Raw genomic sequence first — 19,777 nt, forward strand, 5'->3', positions numbered from 1 at the left:
CGGACAAAAACCGGACAAGCGAGTGTTCTCCACCGAAAGAAGCTGCTACCTCCGCGTACATGTGCTGGAGAGGAGGGAAGAGAGAGAAGAATAGTTTGGAGAGGTTTTGTGTTTGTGCGTAAAGTTTCAGTACAGTTACGCATAGCGAGAAATACAGGTTAGGGGGGTGACAGGTGACATTATTCCCCCTACAGCTGTCAGACCTAATGTCTGTGTGCTACCTACACCACTACAGTATTAACATAAACCACATTATCTGTAGTCAGATGCCCAGCAATAGCAGGTGAAAGACACTTCGGAGCGAATTCCTCCCCACGTCACCGCGCACTGAGCGTATTGCGCGAGAAATAGTCAACCTCATTAAAATCACCTAAAAACGTCCTTCATAAGGATAATAAGAAACAAATCATTTCAATATGTCACCGTTAGTAAAGTAAATTAAAGGTCTGCAGCTGAAAGGCTGTCCTCCGTACTTGGTAAAGCTAGGGACACTTCTCCATGACCCGATGCTGCTGTTGTCCAGATGCATCTGAGGGGAGACTGCCCATTCTGAAGGAACTATAAGACTCGCCTTCTCCAGCAGAGACGATATAAAATGCGTGCTTTTAAATCGGTTTCCTCTCTCTCTTCCACGTGATATTTTATAATTGAACACTTTCTCTCCAGTTTGATGTGGACTTGGCATGATCGCTTTTTGCCTGAGTTCTCATAAACTTCTGGCTTATCAGTGCAGCAAGCAGTCGGGAGCACAGCGGAATTAAGATTAATCCAAGTAGAGTGGAAGATAATATGACTCATTACCTTATTTTTAAATCAAATATCCTGTTTAGAAAACCTTCATGTGAACTTTATGCTATTTTTTTAAAAAAAAGAAGAGTCCTCCATGTCAAGAGTAGAATGAAAACACCAAATCATATTTTGGTTTTGACATTAGCACCTGCATTTAAGGTTTTTCAAGAGACATAAGATTGCTTTACCTTCAGCTTTATATTAGTGCTTGAATTTCACATGCAACAAAACTTTTTTTAATGTTTTAATTTGGACTTTATCTGTTTCTTCTCTGTACTAAACAGATTGAATTACAGTTTTCTAAGAAGCCATGAAAGCATTGTGTTCCATGTGTAATTCAATTCTACAGCAGCTTTAGCCTGGGGCAATGATTTTTATTAGATATGGTTGATCAGTTCATCCTATTAAAGTCAATGAATGTCCTCTTTGCTCTCCAGTGCTTGTTTTATAAAACTCTAATAGGGCTGGTTTTGGGCGTTTTGTTTGTGAAGATTGAATAACTGCAGTGATGGTAAAGCAAAAGACCAGGTAACAAGGAAGAGTAATGTGTTATTACTGTTGTTTTCTCCAGAATTACTTCTATTCTTTTGCACTTTGTCTTGTGTTGTCAGGTGTCTCTTGCCAAGAATTACCAAAGGTTTTGTTTTACATCATGAGAGTGTTTGATGGGAAGTGCATTTCTAAATAAGTAGTGTACATTTGATAACTGGGTTTCTTAAAATTTAAGATTTCACAAATGATGCACAGTAGCATGGCTTGATGGAAACTGTCCTTCATGATGTGACTTAAAGATGTACAGCAGGTGTATATATAGAAAATTGACAAACACAAGTGGGACCTAAACTCATAGTCATGCTGCTCCCATTACAAGTGAAAGGAACTGCTAAAGGCAAAATTATATCATCCTTCACCTGTTGCCTCGATCATCCTGTATCCCAGCTTCTGGCTGCGAACAATTGTTGAGACCTGACTTCTCTTCCTTAATGTTCGGGCTCTCCAATGATGACCTGAGGATGAGAAGCTAATGAAACAAGACGCAGCAGTCACAGTCTGACCCTCTGTATTTAACCTGAGCATTTAGTTAGGGTCACAGCAAAGAGCACTACTTCTGTTCCTTTCTGTCTTAAGGTGTCAGTGCTTACTTTTGAAAAAAATGCACTGTTACTTGTTTCATATACATAGTATAAACATTTCTAAAGTGAAGCTGTTGTGTTTACGTCTATAAAGCTGACTTTATTGTTGGAAGGTGGAGAGTATAACATGACACCTAGGCAAGAAGGCTGCGTGTGTGTTTTTTGTGCCTAAATATAACCACGCATTAACCACAGTGTTGTTGAAATGTAAAGAAATGTAAATTTCAACATATCCTCAACATAATAATGTACAAATGTTACATATTCGTGGTTTTCAGAGATGTAAAATGCCAACATTTATTCTGCCGATTGGCTTGCTCTGAGTATTTAGATGACCCCACAGTGTCAGTTACAGTAGTTCCCACCAACCATCTATTTATTCAGTGTTATTAAATATTATTGATGTTATTGCTGCTTACTGTTTGCATGGTGGTACTTTAGCACTTGCATTTTTGTGTTTGAATCCTATCCTGTTCTACCAATCCTATCCTACCCTATCCTATCAACTCTGTCATTAGTGTCAATCCTGCATCATAAAAAGTGCCTCAATTAAACAGTACAAATACGAATGACTCAGAATGGCCATTTCTGGATCTTTGATGACATAACTTAACTGAGACTTTCCCGGTTGTGCTGTGTGAGTCAGATTTTCGAATCTAGAAAATGCCCATTGATTCTTGACCTTTTTCCTCACAAAAAATTGCATTTCTTGTTTAGTCATTCCATAGACTTTAAGTACCAGGTCATTACAACATGGTAATCAGGTCATGGTATTTGTGTTGAGTGGAGTTTTTTTTGTTCTGCACCCCATTAAAACACTCTGGATTAAATCTCTGCGGGCCTCACAGAAGAAGGAGTGTCATTAGGCCTCTCTCTCTGAGCTTTACTAGTATCTGCAAAGATTTAAGCACCTCAGCAATGTTAAGTCTCATTCCCTATGTGCACTATATATTCAGTGAGAAGAAATAGCAGTTTGACTTAGATGTCCAGTCACAGAGTGCAACATTTGACAGTACCACATCTGGAAAATGTTGCCAACAAAAGGCAGAGTGCACTAAAGCCAGTCCCTTAGCAGCAACTCATCTCATGCTTCAGCCAACATCTATACTCTAAAATATATCTCAGAGGATGTAGTGCCATTGTCCTCAAAATGCTTAAAAAAATAACTCATTTTTTGGCAGTCCCTATCTAAATATCGCGTATATATAAAGAGTTTGATCTTTCAGCAGTCACATTCCTTAAATGTCCAAGCCACTGGTGAATGAAGAACACAGTAGGGGGCACATGCATGTTGAGTGTGATTAGTGGGTAGTAATTAGGGGGCACACAAAGGGAGGCTTGACAGCAGGAGGATGGCATTGTTGCTGTTTGAAGTGTGAGAGTGCTTTGGGAAAAAAAGTGGGGAAAAAAGCTGTGATTGACTGGCAAGTCTCACAGTAAGATTCAGACTAAATGTACATCTCTCAGAGGAGACATTTTTATTTTCTTCTCTTATGTAATTGTTGCATCAGCCATGTTGTTGTACTGTTATACACACTGTAACACATCGTACTTTCTGTCACTTGGTTCCTAGAAAGAAAAAGAGAGACATTGGTAACAGTGATTGAAATTGTTTTTCCTTGTCTCTCAGAGTGTAGAGGGATGAGCTTGAGTTTGTTTGGAACATATAAACACTTCAACACCTTATTTGGTAAGTCTCACTGAAAAGTAAAAGACAAATGTCTTTTCCACAACCTCATGCTGACCCATCCTCTAAAATTACACAGGAAAAGTTGTAGCCTGTCGTCCAAAAAACATCTGGAAAAGAATCAAATGCCGAGATGTGTAACACCCAAAACAACAGAGCAAGAGAACAAACCTGGGCTGCAGATACCGGTGATGGACGGCTGATGTTTTATACGATTCCCCAAACCTTGCCCTCACCAGGACCTTCACTGTTCCTATAAACCATCACACAGGAAATGAGGAACAATCACTTTCCTGAGAGAATAATAGGAGAGAAAGTCAACAAGGTGTCATCTAGTGTGATAAGGAAACGTAACAATGAGGTTTGGAGGAACTCCCTGAAGGGCTGAAAGGAGACAGCTTGCCAGGCTCGAGACTGCAGGAGTCAAAGGTGGTGCAAGATGTTTGTGCTGTGTGAGCGTGTGTTTGTGAGTGCATGACTCACATCAAAAATGTGTAGAAAATCACACTATGCCAGCCCCTATAGAAGCTAACACCCTTCAGAGTCCAATGAACTCTATGCACTCAGTAGCTGCACAGAAGTCAGTTATGAGTGGACAAAGCAGTGGGTCGGTCCATCTTTACAAAGGTTTGTCATGCTGCCAAACATTGTTCAGATTTCAGAGAATTCTCTTGGAAATTATACTGGACACCCCAAAGTATGCCAAAATAACCAATACCAGTGCCTCATAAAGATAAATGTATTTAAATGATGCATAAGATATGGGTTGGACTATTTCAGTCATTGTAAGCATCAGATGCTCTTTCATTACCTATCAAAGGCATTGTTTCAGTCATGTGTACAGAATAGGCAAGAATACCTTTAACTATTCCTTATTCCCTCACCTTTACGGTATTTTCACTCACTCAGTAGTTCTTGTGCTGAATGTTTGAAGCCATACATCCAAGTATGTCATGCAGGACAAAGGAGGGGTCACAGGAGTGTATATACACACCCAGGACAGGTATCCTGTTGTTATAAGCAGGAAGTCCTGAGGGACATAAAATAACTTTGATTTCTCCCTCTTATGTAACACTCCTAAAATGTCCATGTGCTAAAGAGGCCCATCCCTCTTCACTTTCTTCAGAAAATTGTTGAACTATCACAGTGACATTGTACCATTAGTTGCATTGTAGTCCGGCAGGTAAAGCGTGCATCTTAAAATCTGCATATTCTGAATTTATGGAGATGTAAAAAGAATGTGATCATACCATACCATATATAAACTGACGTTAATCTTTGGTTTGTGGACTGCAGTTTTTAAGCCTCGATTTTGAAACTTCGTTCATCACCATCTTTTTGTTGGAGCAAGAAGTGACCATATATAGATGAAAGGGTGGAGCCGGGGAGGAGTGAGGGGTCGCTCTGACTCATGTGCAGCAACACCTCACAGATAGCCTGTCATTCAAGCTGCCCTGCCCCTGAATATGTGGAACGTTAAGCCTAAAAAAAATGTTTTTTTCTTTGTTCAATAAAATAGAATAGAATATCTTTATCGTAATTGTACATGTACAACGAAATTGGATGCAATCCTATCAAGTGCAAACAGTAAAGTGCAAGCATCAGTAAAGGTATATAAATAAGTAAATAAAAGAAAAATCCTCCTAAAACTAACTATAAAAAAATACATTAAAAAAAAAAAAATTCTCAAAAGGAAAAAAAAACCCACATCATACCTTGAATACAAGACATTTTTATATTTTGCTGGTGTACATTGCACAATTCATTTCCTTGATATTGCATAGTTCATGTTTTGGCATTGTTAAGCGCAGTTATGGATTTTGGGTAAAAACTGTCTTTTAGTCTGTTTCTTCATGTTTTTATTGTCCTGAAACGTCTGCCCGAAGGCAGCAGTTCATACAGAAAGTGTCTGGGATGGGAAGGATCTTTTTTTATGCTCTGGGCTTTATTTAGGCAGCGGAAACTGTAAAGATCTACCGGGGAGGGGGGAGGGCAGCCGATGATCTTCTGGGCGGTGGTAAGAAACAACATACCCTCAAAGTTTTTGATATGAATGTCAGACTGGGTCTGAACTTGTGGAGTGGGACTCAGCTGGGACTCATTCCCATTTGAACTGAGAAAGACGGGTTACTTGGTTCAATCTAGGCACACAGTAGTGTCGCATCAATTTAACAGCGAGGCCTGTCGGTTCTGACCTTTCCTTCCAGCGTGGCACAGTGAGTCCCTCCATCCGTATGAGGTCTGTGTCCAGCTTGTGTCCACCAACAGAAGCTGCTCACTCACTCAGGTCCCGAAGAGACCAAATCAAATTACCGACACATATCTCCCACAATCTACAGCGACAGGATCACCCCCCGGGCAGGGCTGAAATGGATACAGCAATATACAACAGCACATGCAGAGGAAAGAGGGGGGAGGGGGGGCATAAAGGAAGAGCGAGGAGCTGTGGGTAGGGATGGTCACACTGTTGTAAGTGCAGCAACAGTGTCACTTAATTGATTCCATGCCATCTCATCAATTTTGATTAAAATGAAATGAGCCTCTGTACGTTTGAAAAGGTTAAAACAAATTGAAGGGGGAAATCACAGCTGGTAATCACCGTTTGTCTAACAGCGGGCTTTTAATGAAGCGACCTGCTCGCCATCATTCATTTCAGCCTTCTCTGTGTGTATGGAGCAAGACTGCATTTATTGTGTGGATGTGAGCACATTTCACATTGGTTGTATTTACAACAGCATATATTAGGTTTGTATTAGCATCATGGCCTTCTTACAGATGAACTACTCTCTTGACAGCAGTTGAGCTAGAATATGTATTTGCGCCAAAATCTTTTCATTGTTTTAGCACTTTAAAGTAGTTCTTCAGCCAAAAAAGGGACTATATGATAAAAATGTTTATTTTTTTCACAGATTTACATGTGATTTACACAAATTTTCCATCTGAGAAATCTTATTGACAGAACAGACAAACACATGCAGTATAAGACAACAGAAACAAACTTTCACATGGACTTCACGGTACATTGTTGAGTGTCCATTCTTGTGTTTCTTTAATGATAAAATGTTCCATTAAAACAAAAATACTGCATCTGTTCATGATTATATCTTCTTCCCACCTCACAAAAAAACATGCTGGGTCATAGAAAGCCCAAATGAAGAAATACATCGCAGACAAAATGAGCAATTATAGCACATAAGTCACAGTAACGCAATTGTTTTCTTTAAGATATTGCTCCATTAAATAAAAAAAAGGAGATAGATTTCTTGAAATGTTTATACTGAAATGTATTTTCTGCTGGGTTGAAAGTTTAAAGGTGATAACAGAACTCATTATTATCACACCTTATCCTTTGATTCAGTGCCTCGTGATAAAATGTGACATTTGTACACATGCGCTCACTTGTGAATTCTCTTCCCAATCCATGCCACAAAATAACTGATACTAACTTCAACCTCAGCTCTACCATTTATTATTAGGACAGGCCAAAATGATAAAAGATTTAAAACTCAAGCAGAGCAAAAACAAACTCACACAATTAAATTGTAGTAGGTAACTACTGGCACCTGGTGGTGGTTTAGAGAACCAGAGGAGCAGCTGTAGCCCCATTCATTGCACCTATGCCTCTTTAGAAACAACAGACGTCATTACAAGTTCCCTCAGCTTTGAATATAAAAACACAGGCAAAGATTAAAATTGTATTCTTGTTTTATTTTAAAAAGCAAACTTTGCAGTGTTAACAAAAAAAATCATATTATTGTAATGCACCTTGCTAAATAAATAACAGTGCCACTAGTTAATCTGAAAGCATACCCCGCTGGGATATGCTGTTGTGAAGAAGCACTGTTGCCTTTTTGCTCACAAATTGCCCTATTTTCAGTGGTTCATTTGCTTTAGTAAACTTAAAGCCGCGCAGACGTGCTGCTGTCTCAGCAACAACAATCTTCAGTAGAAATGCAAATAGATACACATGCAAAGCAAACCTCTGGCTAATTATACAGCCGTCTTACAAGGTCTGTGTCCCTGAGCACTGGAAAAAAGTGTAATGCGCAGCATGAATGCTCTTCGTAGACATAGCTTTAATACAGAACATCTGCGGGTTGCCAGGCTGGAGAAATCCTAATAAAGCTTACTGTACACTAATTATACTGCAACACAGAAGTACACGGACTCTTTGCTTATTTAAAAAGGTGTTGGTTTGGCAATTTTTTTCCCACTCATTTACAGAAGATCACAAAGACAAAGGAGAAGGAACACAACGCTATGTTCATCTAAGTCCACGCAAGGGTAAGCTCAGGCTACAGAGAATAAGTTATCCAAGACAAAACCATGGTGAGGCAGTTTAAGTATATCGTAAAACACTTTCACTAACATTAAAACTCTAAAGATTGCAGGGTTTAGAAATTTTAAACACTGAGTGACATATTTTCATCCTATGACTAGCTTTTCATTTTTTTTTTCTTCTGATGAACACATAACCAAAACACACGCACACACAGAACTTTAGTGATGGAAATAGTCTGCATTGAGACATTTCTTGTGCAGTGACTTGGGGGAGTGGTTCTTTGAAATCTCTATAAGGCACTAAAATTGAAGAAAGAAGCACTCTAAAAACCATCTATAAAAAGGCAAGCACATGACCTATAATATGGCTCTGCTGTGGCAAATGATTTGAATCTGCTTAAATTCGTTGGAGCAGATGACTCTTTTGCGTGTTCTGTCTCTCAGTGCATACAAGGAGAGTTCACGGTCAGTCTCAGTCATCTTTTTTGTCAGAGGTGCTGTCTTCCTGTTTTTCCACTGAACTGGTTGGACTGGACAGTTCCAGATCACCTGGACTTGCCTCCTGGATTGCTTGGTATCTCTGAAGCTCCAGATAGGTGGTAAAGAGCTTGGCATACTCTGGGTGGGTCATAGCAAAGCTCTGAAATTCACCTGAATCACAGGCACAGAGAAAAGCTTTAGAATAAAGTGTAGCTCAGGACAAGAGAAGTACAAATAATAATACTACAATATTGTACATGTTCATTGCACATACTCCCTTTCCATAATATCCTGGCCGAAATGCAAACTGAAATTGGAAGGCCAAAATGTAGCTTGGTGTTGAAATCTACTCACTGAAGGTGATGAAACCAGAACCATCAGCATCGATCTCCTTGAAGAGCTTGACCATGTTTAGGTCGGACACACCCAGAGCAGAGCGCAGCAGAGCAGTAAACTCCTCTCGGGTGATTTTCTCATCCTCATCTGTATCAAACAGCTGCGCAAGAAATAGGACAGAAACACAGATAAAATGTTTTTCACTTGAGATTCTTGCATGTTCAGGAAAAGTAGAGCTAACTAAGGTGGGATAATAGCTGGGTGAGTTTGAAAAAACAAAAAAACACCACATTGGGGTCATCAGTTTTTGCAAAGTTAGTAGGACAAAAATAACTTTCACTTCACATTGGATAAGCACTTGAACTGTTTGTCCAAAACCACATTTGACCTTCAGGTCAGCAAAATGACTCCATGCTCTCCACAACAGACACACATTGTTAACTTGACATTATCCAATCCTCTCTGAATGCTGCCTCTGTTCTTTCTACTGTACTGACTGCTGTGCTCTAATGTCAACTCAAGGCAGGGACAAGTGATTTAGCTCAGATTTAATACAGCTTTTGCATTTGGCTTTTCTTTATTGTATATTAGTGAATGTTTACTTTTCATCTTTCGTATACAAAGTCAACATCATACTGTACTCTGTAAAAATACACACAGAATTTGTCACAGGTTATAGTTACAGCATCTCAGAGATGTCTGCTTTACTTTATTCTGCAACTAAGGTATACCATGTATAGAGTAAAACAATTTGAATCAGCATGATCAATGGGGAACATTTTGAACCCTTTTCCCACCAATATTCACACATATATGCAGGGTTTTTTTAATGTGGGAAAATCCACTGAACTCCTTTCCCTGCTCTCAGTAGACCAGAGCTACATGAGTATGCCTTTCTATTTCTTTTTTCTTTCTGGTGTGTCATGTTGGATGTCACGAACATGCCAGAAAACAGTAAAAAAAAAACAGAAGAAAGCTGCATGGAGGCCGGTGAAACTGTTACAGTGATTTCTGCTTTTTTTATCTGTTACTTATTCAGTCTCTCTTATAAACTCAGTGCTGACTAATGTCAAATAATGTCGTGAGCACTGCTTGGACAGAGACAGACAGGATATGTGGCAGTGCACCATTGCATGGGGCCACAGAAGAGGCGAAAATGTGTATGTCCACCTGGGTGTCATATTTCCATCACTGCCTTGCTGGTCAGAGCCAATAAATACCTTTGAATACTGCAAAGGCATTTGTCCTAAGAAAGAATGATGATAGTTACCTTTCACACGATAGTCAAAAGTTAGACGTAAGTGGATTTTTCTGGTTTTTTTGTCCAGTGGGAAAGGGGGTTATACAGTGTTGATTAGTTGCGTTGAAGAATTTGCTCTGTTTGCACATACATAAAGTCTGTAGGAGCATTAGCTTGGGTGACCCAATGAAGTAGACATACACATTTCTGAGTAATTTTATTCAATGTCTGCTGCGGACAAACTCCTGCACACTGTCTAACTTGAAAAAATAATTATTTTATTGCAGTATTTTGGGAACTAGACCTACATTAGGGATAAATCTTTCTTTCAGTGTATGCTACAGTAACAACAGAGCACATTCTCCAAACCCTTGCAGAAGCAGAATATTTCTGTTGTACCTGGAAAGCCATTCGAAGAACTTCTTCTGTGTTAGCTGGTCGACACAAGATGGTCACACCGATAACATATTCTCTGAAGTCTATCGTGCCATCTCCGTTCTAGACAGGGTCAAAGAGACAGCAGAGAAAGTACTTGGGGTCAGTTAAATGCACAGATTATTATGATGGATAGTATGTTATGCTTGATGGTCTAGAAACAGACTTCTGTCTCGCATCAACAGTTTTTGATTTTAAAGGGTAATATGCAGGTATAATATCTTATGTGATTTCTATAAATCACAGATCTTTATTACTGGAACATTATGAGGCCTTGATTTTCTGAGGAAGAAGGATGCTCATTGAACTGGATGTGAGAGGCTGTTTTTGTGCTTCCAACTCAAACCTCTGGTAGACATACCAGGGAAAGAGGCCAGACTACTTTGATCATAGTTTTCTCCTCCGGGCTGTTTAAATCCTGAACCCACACCATGATCAGCATCAGCATCACATTATACACAGTGATGTAATATTTACGCAAATCTTTACATTGGAAATTAAAATTGTTGCACATTATGTTGTATAGCATTATATTTATGGTGTGTTTTATGCAGGATGTGTCAGGGCCAATATTTCTACACCAACAATTACTTCAACACGCTGGCTTTGTGTCAACAAAAGCAACTTCAGTATTTACTAGTTTCTATGGTTGCATACAAAAACTCAGTATTTGATACACATGTCTCTTACCCTGTCAAAGAGTGCAAACAGCTCTTCCAGGGCTGTGCTGACAGGTAGTTTTAGGAATCTGGCAAACTCCTCAATGGTGATCCGTCCTCCTTTACAAGAAGTGGCCATAGCTGCAAAGCCCTCCAGCTCCTTCTTCACATTGTCCCACTTCAGACTAAGGGAATAGGACACAAGGAAGAGGAACCAGTGTACATTATACTACATACTTGCATTTTTACATAATTTATTAAAAAAAGTCTTTAGAGCCATATTTTTGATTGTTATTGTCCCTTCCCGGTGATGCCAACAGTACTTAAGTGAGATGTTCTTACTTGAGTTTACGGCTAATTTTGGTGAACTCAACCAAGCCGGCCTCCATGGGCAGCGTTAGCTCACCAGCTGAGATCATCAGGCGACAGTCTTCATATGTGTGGTCTGTCACTGGGACTCCCAAAGCCCTGAAAGCAGACAGTTTGTGCATACAGTGGTCAGCTGAAATGCTCATGATGCTTGTGAAGAACTGGTTGCAGCAGGCCAGGAAGATATGCAAAGGTCAGACAGTTAGCCAACTTATTGTATACTCATGTAATCATGTAAGCATAACATCATGGCTGTCTTAAAAAGAATACTCTCCACCACTCACACCTTCTTTAATTGTCTCCGCAGGCACTCCCTTTATGTTTGATGTTGTATGTATTACTTGTATAAGCATGTTCCTTTGCTTTTTTTTTTTAATTGCACTTTCTTGCACTGTGTTCTTGAGCAACACATGGTGGAATGTGCACCTGAGGCCGTTTAACACTTACCGTGCCATAGTTTCTCGCACTCTGTTTGCAAACAGAGGAGGGCTTTTCTTCTCCTCCTCTGAGGGGATATATGCTGGCAGAAACTGAAAAACAGAAAAAAAACACAGACAAAAAAGGAACATTGAGCATAAAGTAAACTCTTAAACCTTTGTATGGAACCAAAATGCAGAAAACAATGTGTTGTGGTTGATATAGTATCTTTGAGTACAGCATAAAATCCAACAACTAATTTAAGCAAATTAAAGTTACACACCCAGCTTCCTTTAGTTTTATTTGATAGCACAGAGTGGCACTGATACTACTAGTAAAGCTGAAACGGTTTGTAGCATCTTTATTTTCGGGTGCACACTTGGGGAGTGTCTGTTACCTCTATTTCTACTGTGGTGTACAGCTGGCACAGAGTTAGAAGCAGCAGCGTCCTCCTGCACACAACACATGCAGAACAGTCAGTTACCTATGTTGATTCAGCAATTGTTTCAGTACATGGCAATGATGTTGCTGACACTGTGTTGTTAATATTGTGTTTACCAATGAAGAGCAAGTAAACACCACTTTCAGGAAACATGCATGCTATAGGTGAAACATGAGAAACTTTAGAAAGCATACTTACGAGCTGAAACCCTGCCAAGTCCAAGACACTGTGTCCTGGAGGGAAAATTAAAGTAAAGCATAAAGCTTATTAAAACATTAACACTGAGAAAAAACTGTGTATACATTATTGTGTGATACAGACTAGCTTATAGTGTTGCCATCAGATTAAGTGTATGGACTTTCCCATTGCATTACATCTTTGGCTCTGCCTCTACAGAATGAACTTCTATTATAAAGCTGATACAGTACGGTGGGCCCCTATGATTTGTTATTCAAAATGTGAGGGTAAATATGTAATAGAGGACCTATTATGCTCGTTCCCATGTTCATACCAGTATTTTTGGTTTCTGGCTGGAACATGTTTACATGCTTTTATTCTTAAAAACACTTTTTCCCTCATGTACTGTCAGTGCTGGAACACCTGGACTCACCCTCTGTCTGAGAAGGATCTCTTTTAGCGCCTGTCTCTAACCCCCCAGTCTGCTCTCATTGGTGAGCATTTCCGTGTTTTTAGAATCTGTGTTCTCGTGTCTCTTTACCATTCAGTCCATGCTTTGCAATGTCACTGAAACTGGGAAATAACTTAAATGGAGCACAGCTGCACTTTCTACGATGAAAATTCACCAATAAAAGCTTCTAAACCAAAAGTTTCACTACAAGACATGTTCCAGAAGGACTATGATTCAAAATGGAGGAGACATTAACAACATCAGCAACCAAGATTACATGTTTCCCTGACATTAGTATGAAGCTATAAATAGCAGTGTATTTTCAGTAGGGGAATGATTGTGTATAGAGGCACTTCATTGTATTAAAATTCACCTATAGGAACTTAAAGACACAACCGGACATATTCCAGCAGGAATATGATCTGAAATCTGGGAGGATATAACATCAACACACAAGATCACATCAATCATATGGTAGCATGTAGCTACATGTAGCATTGTAGGCTACATAATTCAGTGAAATTCTGTTTTATTTATTTGGTCCGATACCATAAATCACAGTTTGCCTCAGAGGGCTTTACAGTGTATGACACCCTCTGTCCTTGGACCCTCACAGTGGATGAGGAAAACTCCCCCCCATAATAGTGTTAACACTTGCAGGGACATGCCTGAAGCAGATGCCCAAATAAAGAGGCTTGTTTGAAAGTAGAAAACACTTGTATTCTTAACTGTCAGAAGCCTGAGATTTGTGCTCACAAGATCATTACTTATGGTCATTATGTGAAACTTCGGCCATGTTACATATGAACATATGACACTGTAACATTATATATATATATGACAGGAAATAAGGACAAGCATAATAGGTCCCCTTTAATGTTGTATAACATTCACAACTGCTCACCAGTTTGTTGGGATACCTCATAATTACAGGCTGCACAGGGACTCCTGGGATGAAGGCACCTAGAGGTGGCAAACACACAGCGTGACAGACTTCTCATTAGGAATGACAGCTATATCGTTGTTAACATAATGGACATCCTTATTTTTCCATTTCCATCAGTCATTCACATCATATAATGAATGAATGGAGATATGTAGTATCAAGTGTTCATTCTGTTGTGTAGCCTTCCCACTCATTTGATTGGACTTAAGTCAAAATGTTGGATGTGCTTTAAGCAACAAATGGAACTGTTAGTAAATAGTTGTTTTGCTTTTTCTCATTTGTCTGTTATTGTTTTCCTTTTCAATTAACAGAGTTTGTTGCAAAAAAAACCCTTTACATTTACATTGCATTCAGTTTACATCTTATATCTTACCTTGTTTAAAAGTGATGAGACATGAGCGATTTGTACATGTTCCCTCTGGAAATATCAGGACCTGAGGAACAAAGCATCATTACTTTTATTAAGTAATGTTATGCTACTGCTTCTCACAACATGGGAAGTATGTAGTACACACAGTGGTACTTGTAATTGAGTAAACACTGTATGTGCTTGTTCTAGTTATCTGATGTTAAAAAAAAAAGAAATAGTGGTTCTCCAAAGGAAACTGTGACACCAAATCAACATCCTGCGTTACAGTTTCTTTGCTTTTCTGAGCTAACAGGCTTTGACTTTCCTCTGTAGCTTTAGTGAGTGCTAATTCCAGGTTAATATTTAAGCAATGTGTGCTTGCAGGTGTTAATTTTGATGTGACAAACCTGTGGCCAGTGGCCCCCTGACTTGGCTCTGCTGTCAATCTCCTGGATTGTGTTCTTCCTTGAGTCGGGGTCCTTTCTGGACACCAGCACTGGTTGAAGACAGCGCACAAACCCTGCAGAAAATGTATACATTAACATACACATTTAGAAAGAGAAAATATTTACTGTTTTTTGTTATATTTTTTTCACTGATTATTTTCAAGCCTTGGTTAATTGCATGACTTTATTAAGAGTATAGGGCAGGGCCATTTCATTAAATGGCCACTTGGTGATCATATCACCATCATGTGACAGGTATTAAGTGATAAAAGCTATCAAGAGTGTGGTGTCACGGCTATCAAGAAGATGGATGTAACGGCAATTTATCAAGTCCCCAACACACTCTTACACAAAGCACATCTGTGATTGTTATTTGTGATATCTTAGTGACCAGGGTCTGTGTCAGTGGGTCTCTTTTATGGACTAATATCTCACCAGGAGTAAAAGATCTTTGAATTACATATATTACAATCCTCTTGTAATTAAGAGCCATGTAAAAGGAGGTCTGAAATTGTGCAGTCAGATGAAGATAAAAAAGATATTAACTGAATGACTAACATGTTTCACACATCTGTATATTTTCACACGTTCACACACACATACTTGAGGTTGAGCAACATAACAGCTCACACATACTGCCTTTCCTGCACTGAAACAGCAAAGCAAATGACAAGCATCTCACTGCCAAAGATGGGTGTAGCCAGGTTCTCAACACGGGAGACAGTGGAGGGCAGGCCTGCAACGATGCACACAATCCCATCAAAAAAGGAGGAGTGGGGCGCCACAGCCAGGATGGGGGCCTCGCTGCTGTCGACCTGCTTGCCTTTAACCACCACTCTGAAGCCCATGCAGAAGTAGTAAGCTCTCCCCAGAGCAGCCATCACTCTCTGACACATGAACCTGGAGATGAGCAGAAAAAGCTTTGGATTATTGAAGGAGATAATTTTTGAAAACTGTTGAATGACAAAATAAGTGTGTAGCTCAAAAGGCACTACTTTGTTACACTTTGGGATCAGCCAAGTTCAAATGTTTCCTTTTTAATTATTGTCAATGTCACACAGGGAGAGGTCATCTGGGTTTTTTTTTTAAACAAACGGACAGCTTTTTGTAACAGGAAGAGTTGCACCATTTTGTATGTTTCTAACTGAGACTTTTACCACCACCAGTTACTTCCTCATAATTTAGAGTAAGGGAAGGAAGTCAAAGTATATAGGTTGTGTCATAAAGACAAAGTGACAACAATGTGATTTGGAACTTTGAAGACTTTTGTCCACTGTATCAAGCCTACGAATATTTAAAGCTGCTTTAATATTACCACTCAATGGGACATGAAGCTTAAGGTAATGTAATGCAGAAATGCACAAATACAAAGCATCAGCAACACCTTGATATACTATCAGCTGATCAAGTTAATGGCTAACATGTTGCCAACTTAAATATACAGAGGGCCTAGAGCAACAAAGAGCGATGCAGGCTTGCATTTAGAGTTTTGTTTTGATCCAGCGGTAACATCACAAACACCATTTATCTGAGCTTTAAGTTTTCAATAAAAACGTATTCAAATTTACTATTAGTACTATTTACTAATCTTGTTATTTTACTGTAAAAGCTTCAACTGTGAAAATATCTGAGCCTGTTTACAGCAAGGCATAAAGTAGGTGAGCAAGATAAGCTTCTCTCTTGTTTCCATCATCTACACCATGTTTGGTCATAACCATATAAAAAGCTGTGGTCTAAGGTCAAAAGAATTTCCCTTTTAACTGTGGAACTGCACACTTTGTTTATATGGCAGCTACTCTCTGCACAACTGAACAGTTTTAAAAGACACACCCTGTTTGGTACTCTAAAATACTATCACCCAACCACTAGATATTTCACATTTATAAGCCAATATATTAATTATGACGTTAGGTACCTTAAAGAAGCTCTACACCACATTTAGGGCGTATTTCTGTTTCTGAGATTCCGAGTCTGGATTGTCTGCACATGGCTCACAACATGGAGATGGCTGAGCCGACAGCTAGCAGCTAACAGTGCTAACAGTGTGAATAGCACTAACAGGGGCAACGGTGCTAAGAGAACAAACAGTGTAATACTGAGGGGGAACCCACGACAATGCCAGTGCCATTTTAGCAGAAACTGCCGCATGAATGCAGTGCAGAGTGGCTGTGATTACACACATAGGGACTCAGATGCGCTAATATGAACACGTGGCCGGACTGTTTACCACTACAACGAACAGAGAAATTTATTTTACCACACACACAGATGTTGCGTGACGTCATTCTCTGCTCAGGACACCATTACTCCACTATATCTTTACATAACAAATAGTTGTTTGCTTCTGTGTTAATGCTCTAAATGTCATATAGCGAACCATTAAAGGATACTCACAAACTGTAATTATACTATGTGGACATACATGCTGTCCAATTTAGATGACCCATCTTAATAATTTACACAATAAAAACAATTACATGGTGGCTTATATTTGTAAAAAGAAAATGTAAACAATCACTCTTTTAGTAACTTCTATTAAGACTCTCTGATACCACTGACTCTTTCCTTTCTGAGAACTGAGGGGAACTGAGCTCGAGTAATGCTTGTGTTGCAGATATGATCTAGAGAAGGATGATTCGGCAGTAATTCAAGCTGCTGCACATTCTTCAAGTGATGTCATGAGCTATTATTTTGAGAATATGCTGCCGTCTGTGTTTCCTGTCCAGTTTATGAACCCAGGAAATGCACTGCTTCTGCCACTTCTTGCTTTAGTAAAATGCATTATTTCAGTGTACTGAACTCCAGTGTATTTTTGTTAAATCTCAATGTATTCCTACGCCATCGGCTATCTTTAAATATGCTGAATAGGGTGGCTCACCTTAATAAACAAACAGTAGAAGGAAAACTCCTACTATGTAGGCTAAGGTGACAAACTGATGAAAGCAATGTTAGTTTTTGAAGTTGCTTTGCAGACACAAATATTAGCCTGCTACTGTACCAGTAAAGTGCATTTCTGACACCATACCCTGGGTAACTGTACATGCAAGCTCAATGTAATTGAGTAACCAAGTACTAATAATGTAATATTATGTACATGTAACCAAAACTGATGTCAGTAAGGCAGCTGTGCTGTGCAATAAGTATGTTTTAAAGTGATTTAAGATTCATAAGTGATTAAGTGAGTCTGATATCTATACAGCCAGGACTTCTGATGCCAGTCTGGTGAGCCTTAGGGATCTGGTGCTTGTGAGGCATTGGTAGCTCCTTGGGAAGCTGTGTTGCAGTAGGATGGTGTTTGTAGTTACCGTCTCCAGCCTGTCATTGGTTCCACGGCTCCTTTCAGAGGATGGTTGAGGGTTATTATGACAGCCACTGGCCATGTCACCATGAGAACCAGAGACAGAAGGATGGCGCGAACAGGGACCAGGAAAGTTCCCAGGAGGACACACTGCATGGAGAAGGAACACACACATCATATATGACAGGCCTACAGCCATACAGGGAAGACTGCTGAAAGGGTTAACTACACCCTGACTGTTGACATTCCTCAGAGCAGGCATATGCACGAGTATGGAAATCCACATCACTGGACAGCTTTCCAGAAAAGCACACAACGGCTCTCATTGTTAGTGCTTTACAAGCCGATTGTCAAAGCCTCGTTGGAGAAGATTATAGGCCCTGGTTACACAGCAGCCTGTGTGTGTAATCTCACACATCAGATGTATGTGTGTGTGTGTGTGTGGGAGCCGTGTTGCCAAAATCGATGACCGTATTCTACAAAAGCTTTCCCTTGCATGACCATTAAAGTAAACGCAATACTCACTTTGATTATGGTAGCTTTGGTTAGTTTGGTGTCTTGGACAAACGGGTTGATGACCGCAGGCAGCAGCAGTGATTGTTGCCTCGGCAGGGCGAATACTCGCTGTGGCGGCATTGCAGTCCAGTGAACGAAGAACCAGCAAATGTTGTAGTCGAGGCGACCGTTATGTTATCATTTCACTTCCTCAAGGGGGACCATGCTGTCTCATTTCTCCCCATATCAGGCGATCATACGGGCGAACGCGATCCCGCAGCAGCGCGGGCGGAACCAGACAGACAAGCGTTTTTCAGGCTCCACCTCCAACGTGGTCGCAGAGGGGTCCGTGTCCTCAGTTTGCTTTCTTTTAAGCTTGTAGGCCGATTTGCATGCATTTCTGCAATATGCAAACCCTTACTTTGAATGTTTGCATTATGTAATTATCGCATTCGACGTGTCTGTAATAGATATTACAATTCAGATGAAAAGCAAAAAGCCAAGGTGGTGCTGTCTGTGATTTTGCGGTGACCTTGCTTTCTGCAAATACTGATAAGAAACCGGCAATTTTTCAAACAGTTCATGTGTGTCAAACGACAGTGGAAGTTATGCACCGATTTTAGGGGAAAATATGACGTATTAACATTTGTTTACAAGCTATCATAAATGTCCACAGGGTGGCGCAGTTTCATAAACAATTTTCTTCTGGTGCTGCCCTAAAAAAAGTCCTGCCTTCTCTTCAAAGAGATTTTGCTTCGCAGTAGTGGAGGAGGGCTAAAAATGACCCCTCTGCCCAACAATAGTAGGGCAAGATGTCCCAGTACAATAGGTATGTCTTCATTTTTGTGCAATTACAACAAAATTAGAGAATGTGGCTTTGATGTGGGTATTATTATGGGTATTATTTTGGATACTATTATCTCCAGCTTACCCTACCGTGCTGCAATTGTAAGGTCTTTTAAGACAACTTTATGAAGTATTTTTTATTTTATGCCACTTCATTGGCTACTTAGGCTTCATTACACTTAACGAGGATTTTTGTACTTTTTGTTCCATTACATGTATTTTATGGCTACATTAGTTAATTTTTTCCCCCCATTTAAACATACAATGCACTCATAAAATTGGCGATACTAAATTGTTTGTAGTAATACAGCAGTAAAGATTTGCTTCACCAGCTACAGCATCACAGCACTGAAGTGTTGTGTACCCATTATTAAGAATCAAGAAATTCTTGCGTACGTTTACTGTGAAATAACAAAAGGGAAAATGTGTATTCTAACACTTTACTTTTGAAACACATACATTGTGCTGATAATTATTTTGAGTTTTTTTTTTTTTTGCTTT

At 39.6% G+C, this 19,777-nt stretch overlaps 1 protein-coding gene across 1 annotated transcript; it reads right to left on the minus strand.

Annotated features, from left to right (window-relative positions):
* Positions 1–6,487: 6,487 nt before the first annotated feature.
* Positions 6,488–18,786, minus strand: lpcat2 (lysophosphatidylcholine acyltransferase 2). The gene is made up of 14 exons (XM_042516902.2): positions 18,461–18,786; positions 17,943–18,085; positions 15,320–15,537; positions 14,599–14,711; positions 14,216–14,276; positions 13,801–13,859; positions 12,467–12,501; positions 12,224–12,278; positions 11,857–11,939; positions 11,383–11,508; positions 11,072–11,225; positions 10,346–10,444; positions 8,725–8,866; positions 6,488–8,541 (listed from the first exon to the last, which is right to left on the minus strand). The coding sequence occupies exons 1-14, from the start codon at positions 18,569–18,571 to the stop codon at positions 8,363–8,365; spliced, it is 1,578 nt and encodes a 525-aa protein (XP_042372836.1). The 5' UTR covers positions 18,572–18,786; the 3' UTR covers positions 6,488–8,362.
* Between the last annotated feature and the right edge of the window lie 991 nt (positions 18,787–19,777).

Source organism: Plectropomus leopardus, chromosome 1 (genome assembly GCF_026936395.1).
Source record: "Plectropomus leopardus strain MGB_pleo_1.0 chromosome 1, ASM2693639v1, whole genome shotgun sequence".
NCBI classification, from domain to species: domain Eukaryota; kingdom Metazoa; phylum Chordata; class Actinopteri; order Perciformes; family Serranidae; genus Plectropomus; species Plectropomus leopardus.

Bases quoted from the DNA above. Each gene is read 5' to 3' on its own strand.
- lpcat2 (XM_042516902.2), bottom strand. From the start codon at position 18,571: ATGCCGCCACAGCGAGTATTCGCCCTGCCGAGGCAACAATCACTGCTG. The intron at 11,509-11,856 runs GTAAGTGTTAAA...GTCTGCTTTCAG, and splicing joins GTGCGAGAAACTATGGCACG to GGCTTTGGGAGTCCCAGTGA. The intron at 8,867-10,345 runs GTACAACAGAAA...TTTCTTGCGCAG, and splicing joins TTCTTCGAATGGCTTTCCAG to CTGTTTGATACAGATGAGGA.